The sequence below is a fragment of the Sarcophilus harrisii genome, chromosome 3 (assembly GCF_902635505.1).
Source record: "Sarcophilus harrisii chromosome 3, mSarHar1.11, whole genome shotgun sequence".
Taxonomy (NCBI): domain Eukaryota; kingdom Metazoa; phylum Chordata; class Mammalia; order Dasyuromorphia; family Dasyuridae; genus Sarcophilus; species Sarcophilus harrisii.
The window spans coordinates 324,199,713-324,225,546 of record NC_045428.1 but is presented as its reverse complement, the minus strand read 5'-3'; the positions used below and the strand labels follow the sequence as shown (position 1 = coordinate 324,225,546).

At 33.2% G+C, this 25,834-nt stretch overlaps 1 protein-coding gene across 1 annotated transcript in view; it reads left to right on the top strand.

Annotated features, from left to right (window-relative positions):
* Window positions 1-7,088: 7,088 nt before the first annotated feature.
* CNTNAP5 (contactin associated protein family member 5) overlaps window positions 7,089-25,834 on the top strand; it is an 876,250-nt gene continuing 857,504 nt past the window's right edge. Inside the window, exon 1 of the mRNA XM_031959885.1 lies at window positions 7,089-7,294. Coding sequence (XP_031815745.1) covers window positions 7,213-7,294 — 82 coding nt within the window. The 5' untranslated portion in view covers window positions 7,089-7,212. The remainder of the gene's footprint in view (window positions 7,295-25,834) is intronic.

Sequence of the window (25,834 nt, the reverse complement as noted above, 5' to 3'; positions counted from 1 at the left end):
TGAAATTTTCTTCCTCATTACTAATTATATGCTATCGCTCAAATAACCAACCTGCCCTGCTTTGTGATTCTACTATAGGAGCTGCCATCACCAACTAAAATGTTAGCTCTTTGAGGGTAGGAACTATCTTGCTTGCTTAAATTTCTATCCTCTATTCTTAGCTCAGTCCCTGGCACACAAATTCTTATGTATACAAATTCTTAACAAATGCTATATCTAATCCAAGTATTTGATCAATTCAAATTGTCAAATTTAAGTCTGTTTATACTGCTCTCTTTAATATATTATGTCTGTCTTATAATTTTCATGAGAATTAAATCTTGCATGTCCTAATGTTTTAACTTTATCTATCCCCTACAGTGCCTTGCATATAATAAATTTAATGAATATTTGAATTGTACTGAACAAGTAGAAAAAATTTTTGAAAAGACTTCATCATAATTTTTCTTGTCCTTTTTTTTTCATTTCACAAGTCAACAACTTATAAAGTTCCCCATGCTTCTGTTTAAATCCTGCAAAGTGATTTTTGTTTTGTTTTTCCTTTCTCCTATTCACCACACCCCCTGCTGGCTCCTGGATAGCATTCATTTTATCTTATTAAAAATACCAATAAAAAGCGAATTATAGGTGTTCTGAACAGAATGTTTCAAACTGATTTTAATACAAAAGGCAATGAAGGGCACAAAAACTAGATATTAACTTACAAAATGAAATGATTCCTTTAAATTGGATCTCTCTTACCAAATTATTTATTTTCAGAAAAACACAAAGTAGAGAAATGGTTTTAATTTATCAAGCTACACCCAAAGTTGTGAATAGCAAAAATTCCATATTCAGACTACATTCTGATTTTCTTAAAGACCTCTTACTTGCATATGGAAAAGCACACATTTATCTTGCTCCTGATTAACTCTATTTAACAACATGGATGATAGCATGATGGTTTTGGAAGCAAGGTATAAAAAGGACTGCAGAAGATTCTTTTCTCAGGTGCTTAATCATTAGCAATTTTATGTAGGTTCAAATAGGGAAAAAAAATCCCATTTTGAAGTACAGTTATGAGAAAATGTCTCCTTTCTAAAGTGCTATAGATCTATCCATAGAGTTAATTCTTTAAATATATATTTTCTAGTATTTGATGCTAATAGTTTCATGTTTTCAACTGGTTTTCTCAACTCAATTGAAAGCCATTTGAAGATAAATGTTATTTCTTTGAGCTCTTCCTCCAGTGTTAAGCCTAGTATCGGCACTGAAAAAATATTTGTTGGTTGGCTTTTTGATAGTACATCAGTACAACCTACATTCAGGCAGCAGAATATTTACCTCTCCTGGGGAAACTTCAATAACCTTTGTCTTCATTTTGGATTCAGGATTACACAAACATATCAAGAAAATGGGTCAAACAAATCTTGTGTTTACACAATTTACACAAGTCTAATCATTATACTTATGCTAGAACTATGTGCCTATGAAGCATATACCTAAATCCAACCAAACTGAGATCTCTTCCCCTCACTCAAACTAAACCTCTTATAGGTCCTTCAATACTGCTTTGAAGGTAAACTTGAAAGTACATAGATTATTAATCATAGGTCATTAATAGGAATCTGCTATTTGACTTAGTAAATTCTTAAAAACTGGACTATATGAGCAAATGTTTTTTGCTCATACTTTAAAGGTAAGGAAATATGGAGAGATAGATAAATAGATAGATAGATAGATACATAGATACGTAGATAGAGTGAACAAAAAAAACAAAGCCAAAGCTATAATTTTGCTACCAGGATAACTATGGATGGTAATCCTTTTATTTGATTGTATTTAACAGATAGAGTTAAATTTTCCATTCAGACAAAAAATGCATTCTGAGAATGATGAAGTGAATAAGTTTTCTCTTTCTCAGAGATGTTTATTAAAAAAAAAAAAAGAGGGAAATTTGACTCTATTTCTCTGTTCTTTTTTCAAAATTGAGAATTTGGTGACAATTATATATATATATATACATATATATATATATATATATATATATATATATATAGTTAGTTTTCTTTCTTCCATATCAGTTTATTTTAAATCAGTGATATTTGATACCATGTTTTATTTCTCTATTTGATTACTTCCCCTTCTGTTCCAGCTGTATTGATTTTTTGTGTGCAAAGGTTTTTTTTCTTCCAATTTCACATAATCAACATTATATGGTTTTGTGATTACCTCTATCTTTATTGCTTATTTATTATACTCAAATTCTAGGCAAGATTACTTACTTGATGACATTATTCAGCAGAACAGTCATTTAAATCCATATAAAATGTGTTAAAATGGAATAATTCTAGTTTGAGTGTTTTCAAACAAATTTAAGTTTCCATTTTTACTAATTTAAGGCATCTGTAAATTTTCTAAATCTCATTCTGTCCCCACAAGGGGGAGGTAGACTTAATTTCATAAGAAAGATAGATTTCTGTGATTTATCAATAATTGTTTGTTTATTAGAAGAACTGTTTCTGGGCTTTAGTCTAGTCCTCCTCTATGCCAATGATTCTTAATTGTTCCCACAGTGGCAAAACCCTTTAGCTGAGACAAACCTTTTGAAGATGTCCTGTCATAAAATGTTTTTATTAAACATATACCAACAAAAATGTAAAAATATAAAATTCTTTTAAAAAAAACGCTTCAGGATTTTTCAGAACAGTTTAGAAACATTGTTCAATGAAATTAAATATAAATGGATAGACTTAAAAGATAAAAAGTTATAAAATATTCATCTTACTAAGGCAGCTACATATATTTGTACATATATATGCATGTATGTATACAACTAGATATATGTGTACTTACATGTATGAGCAGCGAGGTAGTACAGTGGATAGAGTGCTGAACCTGGAATCAGGAAGACTTATCTTCATGTGTTCAAATCAGGTCTCATATTCTTAATAAACATGTTACTCCAGGGAAATCACTTAATCCTGTTTCTCATCTCTAAAATGAATTAGAGAAGAAAATGGCAAACCACTCTACTATCTCTGACAAGGAAACCCCAGAATGGGATTACAAAGCATCAGACACAAGTGGAAATGACTGAACAAAAACTACAACATTGATCTTACTATTTAACCTTACAGTTGAAAATGAACTTTCACCTTTTAATGCTATGAAAGAATAAACTGATCTCTCTCTTTACAGTGATGGTATGCATACATACATTTTATATACATTTTACATTTAGTTTTATCTTATCATGTGTTCTCTAATTGTTTAACCTATGTTATTTATGCTTCTAATCAAAATTATTTATCATATTGAAACTAGCAAATACTGGGCACATATAGCAGGATTTCAACAATCATTTGTTAGTTGATTGTGTTTCTATCATGGTCATAAATTATAGGATTTAGGAGATGATTTTTGAAACCATTGATATGATCTTTCTCATTCATGAGAAAAGTGAGTGTAGAGTTAATGTTATTTTAACCTAGGTCACATAGTAAGCATCAAAACTAGAGTTTGACATCACATATTTAAGGACAAATCAAATTTTCAGGTTAGAAATAATGTGAAACAAATTATTCTTAACAACTGGAGGCAAAGTGCAGATGAATCCCAACAAATAATACACTATCTAAAGAAGCTTTCATTTTCTCTTCCTTAAACAATTAACTGTGTAACTAAAAGGGATCAAGGTAAAAGAATATCATCTGGTCACCAAAGTCACCAAATTAAAGCATAAAATCTTTATTTGAAATAAGCTATAGAAGATAGTTCTTTTAAAAGAGTAGTTCATTAATGTCATATTAGAGGCCCACATCCTCTCTTGTGACATTAAATATTTTAGGTGTCCATAAGTAATAATGCATAAATGTTCCTCTCTCTTGTAAATTGTTCACAATAGAACATAGGCTCCTGGAGGCCATAACATCAATTAGAAACATTGTATTTTCAAAGTCAAGCAAAATGCTTCTCATTTAGGAAGCATTTAATTCTAGATATAGTTGATACAAGGAGTCAACAAAGTAGAGTCTTAAGGGAGCATATAATAAGGCAAAAAGTCAGTGATTAATTGTATGTTAAACATCTTTTGGGGTTAGTCATGATAATTGTGTATGTGTATTTGTGTGTGTATGTGTGTTCTTGTCCAAACAAAGCATAACATGCATCTATGTCAATTTTTTTTTTTTACTTAAAATGGGGAAAATAACTGGTTTCTGTTTGCTTCCAAAAAGTGTTGCCAAGATTAATGAGAGGAATTATTTACTGGTTATCCTGGGGCTATAAATGGAATTCTTGAATTAAAAAATAACAAGAAAAAAGAAAAAAAGCAAGGCTTCCATTATAATATTCCAAAGGTGGATTTATCAGGTTAGGTTAAGAGTATGAAATACTTTCCCTTAGGTAAATATAAGCCTAATTGAAAGTTTAGTTTAAGTTTGAGCAATTTAAAATCTACTCATAAAATTACCTGCAAAATGCCCCCCAAAGATGGCATTGTTTCTACTATTGTCTATGAGAACAGTTGTTTAGTCCTCCACTCCATTGATAGCCTAAATATTCTTATGGAAATGTTAATAAATTTTAAATAAATATATGCTATTGCTCTGAGAATAAGTGGGTTTGAAAAAGGAAAATATAACTATAAAAGGACATTAATATGAAGGCCTATTTCTTTGCTGTACATTAGTTTATATATGCATGTTTATATATGGTTTTCAAAAATTTACTAATTACTTGAAGATCATTTATGGTTCTGGGACTAAAAATATAATTCCCTGATTGCCCCTTCAAATTTAAGAGGGCTCTTCACTGCGACTGTTAGAATCATTTAAACCTATTCTGCTTGAAAAATCAAGCTTATGTTTATCATTAATTTTATTTTAATTGTCACATTGTAAGCTAATTTCATTTAAGAAATGCAGTGAGAGAGAACAAAGAAAGCATTGGAAGTTAGCTTCCCATTATCAACAATTTTCTCATCAGCAAAAGGCAGATTTGGGGCCAGATGATTTCTGACATTTTATAGTTTATTCTAGTGGGGTTTTGCAACACTGATTTTAAAGTATCAGATGGTTTAATGTATATGTGTTTCCACAAAAGTCCAGTGGCCTAAGTCATGTATTTGATTTTGAAAATAAATTTCTTGGTAAGGGACTGACACTCATTCATAACTAACATGGAACTATGGAATTTATCTCTTGACTTAAATTGAATCACTAACGACTTTCTATACTTCACTGTAGCACTATCAGTTTGTGGGAATAACATAGAAATATTAAAGTTTAAGTCTCAAGAATTCTTCAATTGATGATCTTACTTGAAGAATACATCACAGCTTACTAATAATTATACAGCTGACATTTATGCAAAATACAATGAATATATGTATCCTACAGAGTCGACAATGATAAATTTGACATCTGAATATTGTTTCCTGAGGAAAGAATTGAAAAAAAATTACCCCTAATTCTGATTCTAAGCCAGAATGCAAAAGTAAGTATAGTGCTTTATGTTGTTAGGGGTTGGCACATTTCCTTAAAATCAAAATAAGTTCAATTATGAGAAAGCCTCAGACATTCTGTGTATAGCTTAGAAGCCGAAGGCTGGACCACATATTCTAATTTGGAGCATTTGACATAAATGAAAGGATTTTTCCCCTGTTTTTGCCTTTGTGGTAAAGCCCTCAGATCCAAGCTTGCCAAACTGTTATCAATCTGCTCTTCTCTCTTCAACAGACACTGATTTACCCCTGGGAAACAACTAGAGGCAGTAGCCTCTGATATAGACTGTTAAAGCATCACACCTTATCAAAAGAATTAGGAGTGCTCAAAACCGAGTAAAATACTGGACAATAAGAAAAGAGAAATAAATGAAGGAAGAAATATTATACAATACAGGGGGAAAGGCATAAGGATAGGGGGTTGGATGAGGAAGTGGGGAGTAGAGGAGTGAGAAAGGATGGAGGTTAAAAACCAAAGGAGATAAAAACAACAACAACAATAACAACAAATTTTCAACCTGTCAATATCAGTTTCCTTTTCCATAGGAGAAAAATTAATGAGATTGACAAAATTGAAATTTTTCACACGCACTCCCAATCTTAATATCTTAAACAAAACCTCTCTCTATGGAAGTCTTTCCTTAACTGCTCCATCTCTCTCCTCCTCTTTCTCCAGTCTTAAAAATCGCTCATTCTGTGCCGTTTGTTTTAAAATATGCATTATTTCTGAGACAGAGAGACAGAGAGAGAGAGAGAGAGAGAGAGAGAGAGAGAGAGAGAGAGAGAGAGAGAGAGAGAGAGAGAGAGAGAGAAAATGAATCCCTGTTCTCCCCTGGCTTTCCAGGTAGCTTATATGCAGGGCTTCAACTTCTCTGCTGTGGTGGCGGCGGCGGCAGATGCTGCTGCTACTGGTACTGCTGCTGCTGCTGCTAGATGAGCTGCTTCCATCTCCACGGGTGCCGCCAATGTCTCAGTAACTGCCGCTGCCTCAATCACTGCCGTTGCTATTGCCTCTTGATGCTGCTGCTGCTGCAGCTACCACTGCCACTTCCACTGCCATTGCCACTGCCACTTCCACTGCCACTGCCTCTGCCACTGCCACTGCCACTGCCACTGCCACTGCCACTGCCACTGCCACTGCCACTGCCTCTGCCTACACTATTGCCGTTTACCAGGAAAGGCCTGCCTTGTGGGGCAAAGACCCGCCCAGTCAACCTTCTTATAGGCGATCTAGGGGCGGGTCTCCAGGACTAGGAGGCGGTGCAGCGCCACCCAACTTGCCTATAAGGAGCTGTACACCGCCCGAGTGCTGATTCTAGCCCTCCTAGCTAGGAGGTGGATATCACTGCCTGCACATCTCGCCAGCGCTTGTTGCTGCAGTTCGGTTGGGGTTTGCACCTTTAAGGAGTGGGGGAAGAGGAAGAAGAGGAAGAAGGGCGAACAGCAGTTGCAGCAGAAGCAGCAGAAGCCCGAGGAGGAGGGCAAGGAGGAGGAGGAGGAGGAGGAGGAGGAGGAGGAGGAGGAGGGGGAGAGGCAAGACCCCCAGTGACCATTTTGGTCTTGTGTGGCTGGGCTCGGGATGGAGTGAACAAGCTAGTGACTGGAAGAGGGGGGGGTGGGTCGGGGGGGTGGGGGGAACACTGAGCAGAGAGGCTACAGAGAAAAAAGGAGTCTCTACTGGTCCTTGCGAAATTCGGGATTAAATTGGGAGAGACCGCTTGAGGGAAATGGATTCTGTACCCTCACTGGCCAGCGTTTTGACTTTACTATTCTCCGTCTTGTGGCACATAGGATCTACAGCTACAAACTGTAAGTAGCCAGGGTCGGGAGATGGAGCTGGGAGATGGGGAAAAAACTGGCGTTAGGACGGACAGTTAGTCACCTTCCGTATATATCTTATTTTTTGCTTCTCTTAACTACGGTTTGGAGGGAAGCTGCCAATAGGTGTGGATCTCTTACTCAATTCCTTGTAAAAGTTAGCTATGTTTGGATTCATCAGCTTTGCCAGGTCCTTCGTCTTTAAATCCTAAAATTCAAAGTTTTAAGAAAACTGAAGGTCTTTGCTCTTAACCTGCAGCTAAGACTACCCTCCTAGTTTTTTGTTTTGTTTTTTTTTCCCCTCATTCGGAACCTTTCTTCTGACCCGGCTTCTCCAGAGAACAGCGCTTGGCTCTCAGACTGTATGACACTTAGGGTTGCTAACATTAGAGAGATTCTCTGAGCCACCTCTCTCAGTGACAGTGGCTGATTTCTGAATGCAGCTCAGATTTGCAGTATGCTCAGAGCACTACAATATATGGCTTTTGAAAAAAAAAAAATTTCATCACCCCCACCACAGGCAGACTCCTTTTGGGATCTCTGACACACACGGTACTACTATTTAACAATGATTTGATTATATGCCTCTTGGAGAGACATAGGATACGTGAGGTGCACAATCAATGGCTAGCCCCATTTTGGAGGTAGAAATTTGACACTCCCCCCCCCCCATATTTGTGACAACATATTCATGATCAGTGAGCAAATGTACATCCCAGAAGAAAAAAAAAGGCTAACCTCATCAATACAAAATGTTTGGTGTAATGACAATGAGGGTTGAACACCCAGAAATCCGAACACTTGCACTGTGCTTGTATATTTAAAGAACCCAGTTCGTCAAACTTGAATGAATTATCAGTCCCTTCAGAAGCTGGAGACCAACTACTTAGCTCCCTCATCAGGCAGGGGAAAAATGGAGTTCAAGTACTCTGGAATCCCTGAGTATTTATAGAACACAATTAAGCATCTCTGAGGTTTCAGGAGATGATGCCATAGTATTTTCCAAAGTTTTCACACCTCCTTCTCCAATGTTTGGGCAGGGTTTCTTATAATGGCAAGGTTGTAATGATGCATGTTGAAATGGGTGGAAGGATATTACTATCAAATTAACTCCTTCCTCTCCTACTGCCCTTGGTGCAGTAGGGCACCAATTATAGATGTATCTCTGACAAGACACACATTTAGAAAGAACAGAACCAGACATATTTTAAATAACTGAGGTGACCATAGACAGCACCAATACTTTCATCACTAGTCAAAAGTTCAGAACATTAGAAATCCACAAAGCTTATCACAAGCCCTTATAAAAATTTTATTGAAATTTGCAAGCTAAGAAGAAATTGATAGAGGTCAGTCTCTCTAATATGAAGACTCCAGATGCCCCCGGCATAAAAAGTCAGAAAATAGGTAGGGAAAGGATAGCATCTGCTGAAAATTTGCCTAAGTTTATTATTATTATTGTTAATTATTATTATTATTATTAATGAAATTGATCCCATGGTGCCTTAGAAAAAGAAGCTCTTCTGGATGAAATTGGTGTGAGGAAGTTCAGTATGAGGTAGTTTTGCTATCTCTTAAAACACTAGAGGTCAGTATTGTCTTAATGATCCAAAAGTGTGGTGTCAAAAGTAACTGAATTTTCTATATTTCATGTCCCTATCCCCTCCCCCCCCATGAAGAAACTACTTTGAATGCAGGATCAAAGTAAAAATGAGGGAAGAGAATGTTTTCCAAAAGTTATTCCAATGATAACAGATTTTTTACAGGAGAGAGTTTTTAATAGAAAGGAAGTAGAAGAATGTATTTTCTTTAAATTATTTGAATTATAAACCATATGTTTTAATAATGTGCATAAATGTTAACTGGCATTAATTTAAAACCAAGGCTTTTCATGACAAATGCAGCAATAAAGTCAATTTCAAACATTTAAAAGGAAACTTTGCAATAAATGAGTTTTACTATTTCATCAGTGACAGTTTAATTTCTGTTTCCAATCAACATTTCTATTTAAAACACACATACAGATTCCTAAACATTTTTGAGAATTCTGGTATAATGATCAATCTTCTTATTATAATGTAAAATATTCATTTATTCAGTGAGAAAATGTTACTAGCAATAAATTAGTCCTGAACATACTTGTCCTGGTTCTCAGTAGTTGTAATGAATGTATAGCCTAAGAGAATGATGATCAATTGACCTTAATTCCTCTATAATCTGGGATCCACACATCTTTTTGAAATCTATAGAGCAGTAGCTTAATATGTATTTATGATCATTTACCACTAATATAGTTGAAGGTAATATAGAACGGTACAATTCCAGAATTGAAAAGAAACTTAGGCCAGAAATCAACCTGAAACATAAATCTTATCTGCATTGTCACCACAAAGTGGTCACACGGATAAGTTCTGTTTGAAAACTCTCATTATGCTGAATTCAGTATCTAACAAGGTAGTGCATTATAAAGATATTCTTTAAAAAAGAGGGAAACTGCCAAATTTGATTTTTCACCTAGAATGAAATCAGTGTAGAAAACCTATTAAATATTTTGGAAGAAATTTTTTTCCTCACATATTTGCTTTTTCCACATGCACAAGTGATATTTCAAATCTCTTGAGATAACTCCTTTATTATGAATTGTTTTGCCTAGAGTCATCATAACTGATAAAAAGAATCTTCATTTGTATAAATGCTATCTTTGTGTTTATATGCCTATACCTACAGAAACTCTATTTAAAACTCAAAATAAAATTCAGTTACGTGTTCCTTAAAAAAAAATCTGACCATTCTTTCCCATTCATGGATTTTATAAGTTTGTAACTAAGAAAAATTCAAATAGTTCACATTGAACTAGAAACCTATCTCAAAGATATATTTGGAAACATTTTCAAAGATCATAATAAAAACTCTTAAAATAATTTCAATTTTCATGATATTAAAATAGTTATAATAATATAATAATAGTTTTGAATTATCCCTAAGGATAATTTCCCAAATGTAGAGATAATTGCCCAATGTAAATGGAAAATAATTTTACTAATAATTCTAAATCTGTGACACCATGGAGAAAATTTGTGATTATTTGGCTAAAGCCAAAGAAAAGCCAAAGTTTAAAAAGCTAGAGTTGTGAACTTATGCCACAATTGATCTCTAAGAACATGATCTGATAATACAAAAGCTTTGTGCTTCATCCATTCAGATACAAAATAGAATTTCATTAATTCTCTAAGAAGAACAGTAGGTAATGGCCTTTAGTTATGAAAGGATATTTTAAATGTTACTTTCTATAGAAATATCATCCATTTTTATAATTACATCTAATTTAGCAAATGCAAAGAAAATGAATGGTAACAAGAAGAATGGCATAATTGGATTGGTTCTAGTCATAAATGTCAATAATTGAAGTCATTTATCTGATTATTATCTTAAATTTATCTTAGTCTTCTGAAAATTTAAGACTTTGTTTACATATATATTATTCATTAAGAATAATAAAAAGATCATTTTAGCTCTCATTTTCTTCATACATCTTCACAAGATATTTAAAGATCAACATAAATGAAAGAAGTCATTGAGTGAATGTCTAAATGAATTTGAAATAGGTTTTCCATGGTGAGATAGGCTTAAATGGCTATACAAGTATAGACTTCCACGTGCATTCCAATAGAAAAACTGATCAAAATGCAAACAATTATTGCACAATTAAGAATTATGAGAACATTAATCTCATAGATATAAATTTAAAAGATTTAGTATTCCCATCCATTTGAAGAATAATCACTAATCTTCTTTTGTCCATAATTCCATGACCAATATTGATTATACACATGTACACCCTCTATATATCTGCATGTACATAGACATATAAACACATATGTACATATATACATGAGTGTATTTGTGTGCATATACATATATATGCACATATTTGTACATACACACATTCTTTCATTGTACTTTTCATTTGGCTATACCCAATATCCAAACTCATTTTATAAAAACATTAGAGTCTAACTAAATTGTGATGTCATGATATAGGTTTTGATCCATGTAGTTCTTGTCTAAAAAGGCGTATTTGGTGGAAGGGCTTCATTATTACATACGTATAAAATTGTCCCACCAACTGCTCCTCAGGTTTGGAGTTAGCAGAAGAATCCAGTGTTGATATTAAAATTGAAGGATGGCATTGCATCATAGATGGAAGAAAAAAACAAACCAAACAGACAAAATAAATGCATTCTGAGTCAAGAATGAGTTTAAATTCTCTTTGTGGAATTAGCTTTGTGTGGGACTTTGGGCAGGTCACTTTCCCTTCCTAAATATCAATTTATTTTTTTCTGACATAAAATGAGAGTGGTGACCTTGCTATATAAGATTTCTTCCAGCCACAGGCTCATTTAAATTTATTGGATATCCGTCCTAATGGTTTTCATTTGACAACTGATTCTAAGGAAAAGAACCTACACATTTCCAATTGTTTTTATAAGTAAAAGTCCCCATGGTTCTGCTAAAGGCAGAAAGGTTTATTTAATAACAGTTACTATTTGTAATGGCCCTAAGAGTACTGAGTCATCAGTTATTGATAACTATGTTTATGTAGTACAAAGACCAATAAACTTAGAATCAGGAATCTGGGACACACCAATTATCATCCATATGACCCTAAACACCACTTATCTTCAGTTTTTCCATAAATAAATTATTCACAAAAATTCTTGCTAAACCAACTTTGTTTGATCATTGTTTTGTATAAGGGTCATGTAAATGCGGTATTCTGTTGTTATTTTTATCATCACATACGATTTGAAATATAAAAGAACAGAAGTACAACTGTTTCATCTATAGTCATAGAAATTAACAATTGCTTATGGAATAGAGTCATGCTAAAAACCTGCTTTCACAATTTTCCTCTTCTGAGACATACTTGACTTCTTATTTATGTGATAAAAAGCCATTTCCTACTAAAAGAGAAATCCTTTTCAACTAATAGACCTCAGTGCCAAGTTTGAGCTAATTTTATTAACTTGCTTTATGAAATTTTAATGAGCATTTACTATGTAGCCTGAAAAATATAGTGGAACTTTGCTAGAAACTTAGTTTGTTATGCTGTCCTAGTCAGTGTGAGCTAGTACTGTTTTAAAGCCCATCCCATGGGGCTTAGTTAGCAACATCTCCTAAGAACCTTGTTATGAAATAGTCCCAAATCATGAACCCCAGAGATGAAGCAGAGAGCTTCAGAATCCATTTTAAAGCATTTCTGAGATATGACTCAAATTCCAATTCTGTATATAAATGGACAGCTTTTTTGGCCATGTTCAAAGTTCAATGGGCTCTACAATTACATAGTATAAAGTAGAAAAGAGCAGTCTGCTTCCTCAAGATGGAGTAAGATACAAATTCCTGAGTTCACTGAAGGTAACACTATGTGTTTTAAATGTTTCTATGACTGCCTCCATTCATTTTGACAAATGAGAGCTATAGATGTGAGTAAAGATGCTCTGTTTTCTGAAATGAAGTTCTTCTATGGGAATTCCACACTATTGTATTCTCAGTGCACTATATTTCATATTTGCATGACATTGTATAGCAGATGCTGTCTAGATTTATCATTCTGATGATTCCTCCCTTACCTAAGTTATGGTGGGGTTTTTTGTCAGTAAAGTGAAGACTAGTCATTAAGGACTGTTTAATTAAGCTTGAACATCCCCATTCTTATGTTTTTTGCTGGAAAGGTAAGTAATCCAGAGTATCATTACCAGGATATCAGGGGCATACTTGATGGAGATAGTAGTAATATAAGAAACTGGGGTGACATATTGATTTTCTATCATTGATAATTGATTTGCTGGCATCAGTTTGGTGTCTATATATTTTTATTTGCTTTTGTGCATATTCTTGAGGGTTGATTAATGCCATCTGTTCATTGGATCATTTGAATTGATTGAGTTTTAAGTGATGACAACAGTAATGAAGAAGCTAAAAAGAAAGTGAAGGAAAATGCCAAAACATTGTTCACAATGTACATTATTTTTAACTACCCATCTTTGGAAGCAATAAAATTCCTCAGACAGTATTTCAAAGCAGGTATCAGTCAAAGAAAGTTTTCCTGAAGAACAGATGTTATATAGGTATTATTCCTAAGGTATTATTCTCATAATACATACAGATCACATATCTATAGGTATATGTGTATATATGTACATATGTATATATTTGTATATATGCACACACATATTCAGTACTCTCTCACTGTCTCTCTCCTTTTCTTTTTCTCCCTGCTTCACTCCTATCCCCATGCTCCCCTCTACCTTACCTTTTCCTCAGTCATAAACTTATTCATTCTGCTTGTGTTTGTCAAATGATTTCTTCTTCAGGTAATGATTATATTAATGATAAGAGAATAAAAGAGGGAGGTTGGAAAGCCTATTTTATTAAAATGATGAATTTATGTACTCACATGGAAAGATGCAATAAAATGTAATTCCTCCAGGACATTGAATTACCAGAGCTGGTCTTATTCATGGGTGGAATGGGCTACATAATATGTTTTTTTTAAGTCTGAGAAAGCTTACCTCTCCCTCAAAATTTGTCTTCGACCATCTTATCTAATACAAAGTACAATTACTTAAAGTTCTATTTTCTGTTAATCAATTATTATTAGAATCAGAATAACTCTAAGGAAGGAAACATAGTAACTTACCTTTAAACTAATTATCTAAGTGAAATATTAAAAATCTGGATGTTGACTAAGGAGAGACTCCTAGTTTTCCTGAGTATGTCAAACATATACCACATTTAATAAAAATTTGCTATGCCAAAGCACTTTCTTTATAACAATCCTTTGAGCTAGCTAATGTAGGTATTTCTATGATTATTTTATGAGAGAAAAGATTGAGCCCAGAAAGGTTAAATGATTCCCTATCAATTTCATAGTTTACAAGTATTGGAACAGGAATTTAAATTGAAATTTTCTAACTCTTAGTCCAGTGATTTTTAAACTACAATTTGCTTTGCAGGAAAGGATGAGATAGAAGAAAGGTGCCAGAAACTAACTCTTCCATGTTCTCACTTTTACCTGTATTGGTGATGGCATTTTATATATTTCCAATCTGAGCAAATGAAATAGGGGTCTTTCATTACTAAAAAGAATCATTCTTCCTTAAACCTCTGAAGGGTAGAGACCTCCACAACAAACCATTCTCTAAGCGGAATACTGTGGTTACTTCTCCTTAGGACTTAAGTGTTTCATTTTCAAGGAAAGATGAGATGGAGTACTATGGCCACTTCCTTTGTATAATTAACTGACTGCCAGAAAAAAAATGGAGAAACAACTTTATTTGTCCCCAAAAAGAGAGTGATGATAGTCTTCAAATCTTAACTCAAGTTAAAGCAATGTGTGCTGGAGTCATTCTAACATAGTTGATTTCTTTCTTTGTGCCTAACTACAGATGAGTACATCAATACTAAAGTCTGTGCTACATGGAATTGAGCACTAAATCTAGTAAGGTTTATCTCATGAATGACACCAAGGATAAGAAAATTTAAGAAAGTACCTCACTCAGAAAACCATTAAAGAGAAATACTCAAACCACTATCAAATAGAAGAGGCAAACGGGATAAAACTAGTATGCGAGAGAAAGAGAGTATTTCACCCACTTTCTCTTATTAATTGAAATAAATCAGGAGGCTTTAAAAAAATCCAACTAATGCTTAGAAAACACCAAATCATAGAAGGGTAGAGAAAGTACAGAATTGATATAGGGATTTTTTCCCATTCCCCAATTTTGTTTTTCATTAAAGATCATAGAATCCTGACAATAGTAAGAAAGCTAGTAATTATCTCATTCTTTATTTTATAAGAAAAGAAACTAAAGTCTAATTGACTTAAGTAAATTATTCAAGGTCATATGTCTAGTATGTGGTAGAATCAAGGGATGGAATTCCAGTGTCATGACACATCATACTGTGAACCCTCCCCTTCATCAAACTACTTCTGTGTGTTTGTGTGTGTGTGTTTTTTCTATGTCTATATATGTGAAGGGAATTAGGAAAAGGAAATTGTGAGATTTGATGATGAGATGGGAGAATAGATTTAAAGGAATGAGGTTAAGAATATGAACTAGTTTGATAAGAATATGATAGAGGAAACTGTACTACAGATTAAAGAAATATATAGATGTATACACATATATGTACATATATATACTTCTCTAACTTTTCTCATCTTGTGTTTCTTCTGACCCTAATTCAGCTTTGCTTTGCTCATACAGTACAACACTTTCTCTGATGAGGGCATACCATGCTGAGCAATCCTGTGCCTGTGTCTCCCATATCATACAATCAGTTCTAAAGTTCTTAAGAGAGATCTAGATAGTCTCCTTATATTGCTTTTTCTGACCACTTTGTGTGAGTGCTTTCTTTGTGTGAGTTTTCCATAAAGTAATCTTTTATTTATTTATTTTTTTGGCAAGTGTACATTAGACATTAGGACAATGTGGCCAGCCCAACAAAGTTGTGCTCTCTGCAGTAGAATTGAAATGTTTGGCAGTTTAGTTCAAAAGGGATCTTAGTGTTTGATATCTTCAGAGTCTTCCTAAGATAATTCAAATAGAAGTGATTTGTTCATAGGGACTATTTCTGTCCAACCTATGGCAGAGCATTCAGAGCATACTGGTCTGATCTGTCACAGTCAGACACATTGTTAACTCAACTCCAAAATAGTGATACCAATTTGGTCTTCTTCAAGAATGAAGGACATAAGCCAAACAACCAACCAATCAATATATGCATGCAGTCATTCCTTCCATATCAGGAGGATTATGGATGCAGAACACCCATGATGTAAAAAAAAAAATCTATGAAAAAAAATTTTTGTCTCTCCCTATCAAAGAAGTCTGAATTATTATGGTGTTAAAAGATAAAATGTTATACTATACAAAGTTTTATATATCTATATATAAGTAAGTATATAGATCTATATCTATATTTATGTGTTTCTGTGATTCTAAACTTTTCCTTGTTGTTTTCTCATCATGTGTTGACTGTGGCTTCCTCAAAACTCTCTAAAATTTCCCATCTAATTTTTTTTATGTCAGCCTGTAATATATTGAAACCAATGTGGGGAAATGTGGAAGGATGTGGAAGGAATAACTGTAAATACACACATACCCATCCATCTATCTATGTACATATACATATATATGATTGTATATGTATGTATATCTGGATATGGCTATCTATAGTTGTTGTTGTTGTTGTCATTCAATTGCATCTAATGCTTCACTACTCCAATAACAGTTTTCTTGGCAAAATTACTGAATGTTCTGACATATCCTTCTCTAGCTCATTTTTTTACAGATGAGAAAACAAAGGCAAATAAAGGTTAAGTGATTTGCTCAGGGACACAGAGCTGGTAAGTATGTGAGGCTGATTTAAACTTTGGCTTTCTAAATGCAGGCCCAGTATTTTATATGCTGGGCCCCTTAACCATGATTTTATCTATCTAGCCATATATCTATCTAGATATATCACATAGCTTAAGAAGGAGAAATAACTAAACTGAACTGAATAAATGAAAGGAGAAGAGCCTAGACCGATACAAAAGGAAGTTTTAAGAAGGATCACATTGATCTACTTCATTTGATTGTGAACCATTGATATGTTTCCTTTTTGCAAGGCAAGCCTAGGAGACAATTATGAGACTGGCTAAAATTGTCTTTATTTCTCCTTATTTGTCCTTTCTCTTTTTATCCACAAAATATAAAGTATTTTCTTTCCTGTGAAAACACTATTGGGTAAAAATCTAATAAAAGCAATTTCCTCTAATTCCTTTCATGGAGGTTAGAATTTTAAAAATTTAGTATTTTATTTTCTCCATTTACATGTAAAAACAATTTTTTAATCTTTTGGTATTTTTTTTCAAAAGAAAAGAAAAACAGAAAAGGCAAAAGAAACAAAATAAAGCAAAACAAAAGAGAACATGTGCCAAACAGAATCATGTGCCCAATAGAACATTAGGGAGAATTCAAAATATATGACAATAAATTACTAGATCAAAAAAGGATAAATTATTAGAAATAAATGAAATTATAATCATGAGTGTCCAATTTTTTTTCATTACTTTCTTGTAAATTGTTCTTTGGTTCTCTGATGTGCAACTTATTTTCTTTAATCTTTTTCTCCCTTTCATCTGCCCCCACCTCTAAGCAAGCTACAGTTAGGAAAAGATATGTTTATGTATACATATGAGAATATGTACACACACACACATACACATACACATACACACATACTACATATGCACATGACTTTCATACCCCTGCTGATTCTTTATTTAAATTTTGTTCCATAACTTGCCTTGCTTTAATTTAACCTCTTCCCACTCAAGGATCCCTCCTTATCTTTTTCCCTCGCCCTTCACTTCCCCATTTGCCCATCCATCCCCCCCTTATTTCTTATTTTTCATTTTTTTATTAAAGCTTTTTATTTTTCAAAGTACATGCATGCATGGATAATTCTTCAACATTAGCCTTTGAAAAACCTTGTGTTCCAATTTTTACTCCCTTCCCCCATGCTCTCCCCTAGATGGCAAGTAGTCTAATATATGTTAAACATAATAGAAATATGTTAAATCTAATGTATGCATATAATATTTATACAATTACTGTGCTTCACAAAAAAATAAAATTAAACCAGAAAAAAAAAGAAGCAATATAAAATGCAAGCAAGCAACAACGAAAAGAATGAAAATGCTCTGTTGTGAATCACATTCAGTTTCCAGAGTCCTCTCTCTGGGTGTAGATGGTTCTCTTCTTTACTGAACAATTGGAACTAGTTTGAATCATCTCATTGTTGAAGAGAGCCACGTCCATCAGAATTGATCATTCTATAAGCTTCTTGTTGTCATGTATAATGATCTCATGGTTCTGCTCATTTCACTTAGTATCAGTTCATGTAGACCTCTCCAAGGCCTTCTGAAATCATCTTGCTGGTCGATTCTTACAGAAAAATAATATTTCATAGCATTGATATACCATGATTTATTCAGCCATTCTCCAATTGATGGACATCCACTCAGTTTCCAGTTCCTAGTTACTACAAAAAAGGCTGCCACATGTGGGTCCCTTTCCTTCCTTTATGATCTCTTTGGGATATAAGCCCAATAGAAATACTACTGAATCAAAGGATATGCACAGTTTGATAACTTTGAGCATAGTTCCAAATTTCTCTTGAGAATGGTTGGATCCATTCACAACTCCACCAACAATGCATCAGTGTCCCACTTTTCCCACATCCCCTCCAACTTTCATCATTATCTTATCTTGTTCATCTTAACCAATCTGAGGTGTGTAGTGGTATCTCAGAGTTGTCTTAATTTGCATTTCTCTCATCAATAGTGATTTAAAGCACCTTTTCATATGACTGGAAATAGTTTCAATTTCTTCATCAGAAAATTGTCTGTTCATATCCTTTAACCATTTATCAATTAGAGAATGGTTTGAATTCCTATAAATTTGAGTAAATTCTCTATATATTTTGGAAATGAGACCTTTATCGGGACCTTTGAATATAAAAATATTTTCCCAATTTATTGTTTCTCTTCTAATCTTGTCTGCATAATTTGTAGAATTGCCTACAAAAACTTTTTAACTTAATATAACCGAAATTATCTATTTTGTGATCAGTAATGATCTCCAGTTCTTGGTCACGAATTCCTTCCTCCTCCACAGAAACGAGAGGTAAATTATCCTATGTTCTTCTAATTTGTTTATAATATCATTCTTTATATCTAGATCATGAACCCATTTCAACTTTATCTTGGCATATGATATTAGGTGTGGATCAGTGCCTAATTTGTGCCATACTAGTTTCCAATTTCCCAGCAGTATTTGTCAAATAGTTAATACTTATCCCAAAAGCTGGGGTCTTTGGGTTTGTCAAACTAGTGTCAATCTAGTGATTGCTATAGTTATTGACAATTTTGTCCTATGAACATTACCTAATCTACTGGTTGACTATTCTGTTTCTTAGCCAGTACCAAATGTTTTTGATGACAGCTGCTTTATAATATAATTTTAGATCTGGTACAGCTAGGCCACTTTTGTTGACATTTTTTTCATTAATTCTCTTGAAATTCTTGACTTTTTGTTCTTCCAGATGAATTTTGTTGTTATTTTTTCTAAGTCAGTAAAATAGTTTCTAGTAAGATTGATTGGTATAGCACTAAATAAATAGGTTAGGTTAGGTAATATTGTCATCTTTATTATATTCACTAGACCTATTCAAGAGCATTTGATATTTTTCCAATTGTTTAAATCTGACTTTATTTATGTGGAAAGTGTTTTGTAGTTTTGTTTTATAGCTCCTGACTTTCCCTTGGCAGATAAATTCCCAAATATTTTATATTATCAACAGTTATTTTAAATGGAATTGCTCTTTGTTTCTCTTGCTGATGGATTGTGTTAGTGATGTATAAAAATGCTGATGATTTATGTGGATTTATTTTGTGTCCTGCAACTTTGCTAAAGTTGTAGATTATTTCTAATAGTGTTTTTAGTTGATTCTCTAGGTTTCTCTAAGCATAGCATCATATCATCTGCAAAGAGTGATAATTTAGTTTCCTTATTACCTGCTCTAATTCCTCTAATCTCGTTGTCTCTTCATGAGCTGTAATTTCCCTCATTTTACCTCCATTTTCCCCTTTTTCTGGTACAATCCCCTTTTCACCTCTAGTTTATTTTTTGTATTGTAACAGTAAAATGAAATTGTACATGCACTCTCTATGTATACCCATAACAGAAATACTGAAAGGCCTGCTTGTACTTGGCCTGCCTCCCTCAGTGCCCAATTGAAACAGACCTTTTCTGGGGGGCTTTGAAATTATCTTCTGCTGGTAATTTGTTACACTGGTATTTGTAGGTTCTGCCAGTCCAGAACTAATTCAAAAGCTGGATTTGCTAATTAGTTTGAGGGATGTGGGATGAGGTCAGAAAGAAATGTGTGTCCTTTTCCGCCATCTTGGCTCTTCTCCTTCCCCCCATTTCTTTATAGATTTTGGAGATTGCTATACTCTTCACAATATATATTGAACACAATCCCAATGTGAGTTGGTTTTCAGAATTATGAACCCTCCTCTCCCTCTAATTTCTGTGTGTATTCTTTCTTTGCAACTCATTTGTATAACATGATTACTGTTTTTACCTTAACTCTGCCAATATTTCATTTGATCTGCTTTTAATGTGAATCTTAAACCAAGAGTATGTATTTTCATGTAAAAAGCTATAAATAATTTGCCCATGTTTAAACAGTTTGTCCATGTTGAATTCCTTAAAATTGATCTTTGATATTGGCTGCTATATGTTAAAATTTTTGTTAACTTCAGTTTTGGTTGATAGAAAGTCCTGAAAATCTGCAAATTCCTTGAAGGTCCATTTTTTTTGCATTCAAAATTCTAGATAATTTTGCTGAATATGATATTTTTGGCCACAGGCCTAGTTCTTTTGATTGTCAGTAAATATGATTCCAAGACCTGTGGTATTTTCTTGTTGCTGCTGCTAAGTCTTGAACAATTCTAATTGTAGCTCCTGAGTATTTACATTTTTTTTCTTGTTTATTGTAAAATTTTCTCTTTGATCTGGAGGTTTCAAAATTTGGCAATAATATTCCTGTGTGTTTTTCACAAAAAATCTCTTTGAGGTGGTGATCAGTGGACTTTTTTTTATTTCTACTTTATTCTCATGTTCTATCACTCCATTTTTCTTAGATTTCTATCATTCATAATTTTCTTAGATTATTTCCTACATTATTATGTCAACATTCTCTTGTCACAACTTTTTGGTAGTCCAATTATTCTTATATTTACTCTTCTTAATCTGTTGTCCAGATATGTCATTTTTCTTATGTTTTACATTCTGTTTTATTTTCTCATTTTTTAATAATCTGTTTTGTTGTTTCTTGGTTTCTTATAATTTCACTGGCTTCCCCTTACCCAATGCTAGTTTTTCAAGGAATTATTTTCATCTTTGAGATTCTATATCTCCTTTTCCAGTTGGTTAACTTTTTTTACTTGGATGGGTATTTTTTTTTTAGTTTTTCTCCATTGTGTCTCTTCTCTCACTTATGAGAAGACAACCAATTTCATATAAAATTATACATATACTGTCATGCAAAAGATTTCCATATCAGTCATGTGAAAAAACACAGGCTAATGGGACTTACATGAACTGACACTAAGTGAAATGAGTAGAACCAGGAGTTCATTGCACATGACAACATCAATGTTATATAATGATCAATTCTGATGAATTTGACTCTTTCCAACAATGAGATGACTGATGCCAGTTCCAATGATCTTGTGATGAAGAGAGCCATCTACACCCAGAGAGTGAACTGTAGGAACTGAATGTGGATCACAACATAACATTCTCACTCTTTTTGTTGTTATTCACTTGTATTTTGTTTTCTTGCTCATTTACTTTCTTTTTTTGATCTTATTTCTCTTGTGCAGCAAGAGAATTGTATAAATATGTTTATACATATTGGATTTAATATATTTTAACATGTTTAACATATATTGAATAGCTTGCCATCTATGGGGAGGGGAAGGGGGAAAGGTAGAGAAAATCTGAAACACAAGGCTATGCAAGGGTCAATGTTGTCAAATTATCCATGTATATGTTTTAAAAATAAAAAAGCTTAAAAAAAAACACAAGTTAAAACAAATAAATAAAAAAAACACAAGAAAAATAAAGTTTAAAAAGTGTGCTTTGATTTTCATTCAGACCCCATCAATTCTTTTTCTGGGGATGGATAGCATATTGTATTATAAATCCTTCAGAATTGTGTTGTCATTGTATTGGTGAGAATAGCTAAGCCATTCACAATTGATCACAATGTTGCTATTACTGTGTATAATGTTATCCTAGTTCTGCTCATTTCACTTTGCATCATATCATCTAAGTGTTTCTCTCTCCATTCCATTTAGGTATTGCTGACCTCTATTTCTTGGATGAAACTATAATTCTTCTTCATTTTCATGCTTTCTCTTTGCCCTCTTTCCATTCCAAACAGTATACCTAGTCATCATTTTATAGAATGTAGCCGCATCTCTCACCAAACCAAGGTTAGGCAATCTATTTTGAAACCTAGAGAATCAACTAAAAACACTATTAGAAATAATCTACAACTTTAGCAAAGTTGCAGGACACAAAATAAATCCACATAAATCATCAGCATTTTTATACATACTTGCTTTTTTTTTCCTAATACAATAGCATTTCATCACAATCACATATAATGGTTATGCCCTCAATTTTCAATTTTTGTACCAATACTAAAAAAGAGCTGCTATAAATATTTTTGTCAATTTATTTTGAGGTATGATTTAATGTTGTTTGGAAACATATTTGCCACAACTTAGGGGAATTTCTGCTTTTTCTCCTCATCTTGACTCTGCCTCCAGAGGTTAGCATTTTCACAGAAAAAAATAACTTTATCTCAAACAATGATACCCTATTCCTGAATTTTAAGCCATTGGGTATAAGATTGTTTGAGATGGGGAGCAGCTACAACTTGAAATAATACTTTATAGATGGTTGCCTATTTTGAGAATTTTCAGGCCATTTCTGCATTATCTTATCCCTAAAAATCCTAATTGTTATTAAGCCTGTAATCTTTACCTCTTGTGTGGCTCTCTTTTACCTTTACACATATGAACATCCACAAATATATACATACATACATACTCTCTCTGTCTCTGTCTCTTTCTCTATGTAAAAAATAATAAAAACAATAAGTCTACTATTTTCTATGAGCTAACAACTTTATATGTTTTATCTTGAAGCTCAGGCATAGTCAGAATACACTCTTAGATGCAATCTGAACCTGTATATAGCATATTATATCCTCTAAGTAATATCCAAGAGTCCTTTTGTCCAAAGTTATTGTTTTTCCACAAATGTCACTCAGTTATCAGTCCTGGATAATATCTTGACTCCTCCCTATAAGAAGATATCAATGAAGAAAAGTTATCTTCAAGAAAGGGAATATTTATCCTTGGATTTCCATTTAGGTATTGCTGACCTCTATTTCTTGGATGAAACTATAATTCTTCTTCATTTTCATGCTTTCTCTTTGCCTTCTTTCCATTCCAAACAGTATACCTAGTCATCATTTTATAGAATGTAGCCACATCTCTCACCAAACCAAGGTTAGGCAATAGAACAAATAATGATATTCATAATTTCTCAATTCACACAGTATATTGTCAGACTTTGGATCTTTGGATCAAGGTCAGTGAATGTTACAGAGGCCAAGGCATTAAACTATCTAAGTAAATAGTCAAACTAACAAAAATATTATGTAGAGGAAGAAAAATTAATAAAATTCATTTGGAAGAACAAAGGATAGATATAATCAAGGGAATTAATGAAAAATGCAAAAGAAGGTTGACTAGTGGATTTAAAACTGCATTATAGTTTTTATTTAAAACAATATAACAAAGTAGCAATCACTGAAAGTATTTGGTTCTAGCTAAAAACAGAGTGGCAGATCAGTGGATTAGATCAGGTACACCATACAGTATTAAATGATTAGTAATCTACTATTTGATACAGCCAAAGATTCCAGCTCCTGGGATTAGAGTTTGCTATTTTGCCAAAATACTTTTGCCTTTTACAGAATGAATCTTTAATTTGCATCCATTTTATATTCACTAATTTTTATTTATTACTACTTAAAAAATCTGTGGCATACAATAAGATCTCATTAAAATAGTCTGGAGATGCTTTTTTATTGAAGTGCCAAAAGCACAAAGTAGACATGCAATATCTGACCAATTAAAAGGAAGCTGATGCCAGGAGAGAATTAGCATTAGGCAATATAGCTCTTTTTGCCACTTTCTTTGTAATTACAGTTATTAACATTGTAACTAAGAGTATTAAAATCTCTACATTGGCATTCTTTCCCTATTTATCTATGAATGTTAATGCTCATATGACCTTATTAAATAAAAAACTTTCACTGGTCTGTACCAATTGCATATAGACAATGGGGGAGAAGAAAAAAGGGAAGAGAGAGGGTAAGAGAAAGAGACAGACAGACAGAGACAGAGACAGAAAGAGAATAAAGACAGAAAAAGAAAAACAAACAGAAATAGAGAAACAAAGACATTCAGAGACTCAGAGACAGAGACAGAGAAATAGAGAGACAGAGGCAGAGAAATGACAAAGATGTAAATGAGAGAGACTTGAAGAAAGGGAGGGAAAGTATATCTTCCCATAGATTACTTCTAAGAAAAGTTATTTCAACATCCCTTCACCAATGCATTTTTCAAAACTTATACCTTTTAGAGATAAGCCTGTATCCTTTGAGCTAGTTTATGGATGCCAAACACACCATTTATTGCTGAACCTCTCTCTAAAGATCTTACAACTCAATATAGCACCTATATAGTCTTAGAGGTCCACTGAAAATTGTATTAATGATCTAGGGTCATTTCCACATTATACTGACAAAGTGAAGAGGGAAGACTTAGGAGTTTCAGTTTCCCTGAAGATAGACAGTAAAATATTTGGGAGAATCAAATGTCTTATAATATTATTTCAAAGTTAATAATGATGATTGAGTTGTGCATATAATATTTATGTGAAACTCTTATTCCAGGGATTGTCAGGATTTATTATACCTCAAGGTCAATATTGACTTGGGTGTCATCTCAGTGACTATTTGCCCTTTTTGATAACAAATTCAAATAGACATTCAGATGGAAATTAATATTTATTCATTTGCTGACATGTAATGTCTGTCAGTGGGATGGATGAATGTTGTCTAGGAGAGAAATAAACATTACTATGGCTTTTCTCTCTCCACTGTAGAGCTGTGTTGGCAAGGGGACCACTTGGAAGGACTTATATTCTGATTTAATACTAGCCATTTGATTCTACAGTTTGTAAATATATATTCTTCTTGGAATGTAGTGGATTAAAAGCTAAGATTATCAGAGTCTGACATTTCAGTAATATAAAAGCATGTGTGTGCATATGCACATTTTTTTTTTTTTTTGGTGTAGTTTGGTAGTGGTACTTAAGCAGATAGATTAAAAGTAGGTCTTAAATTCATTTGAAAATGTATTTAGGTTAGTGTACTGTTTCCCCAAAAATATGAAGAAACTTTAGTAGTCATTTAATTGAGTGAAAAAATGCAAGAAGCAGCATATAGTTATGAGGTGATTCTTTTTGAGAGTATTAATTTGCTGTTTTGAAATAATATAGTGTCAACTGTATTTAAGAACCTATGTTTTTTGTTTGTTTTTTGGTGGGTATGTGTGTTAATAACTCTGATCACTTGCTATTTAGTAGTAGACCAAACCACATATTCATATTCCTTTCATAAATCAAACCAGATTTAAGTTGTTTCTAAAAATGTTATTCTGTAATAGAAATCCTCTTGTTGATTTTCTCCATAGTACTGCAGTTATTTTGAAGACAGACTATTAATTTATACACTGGACCATGTGTCAGCACTAACAGA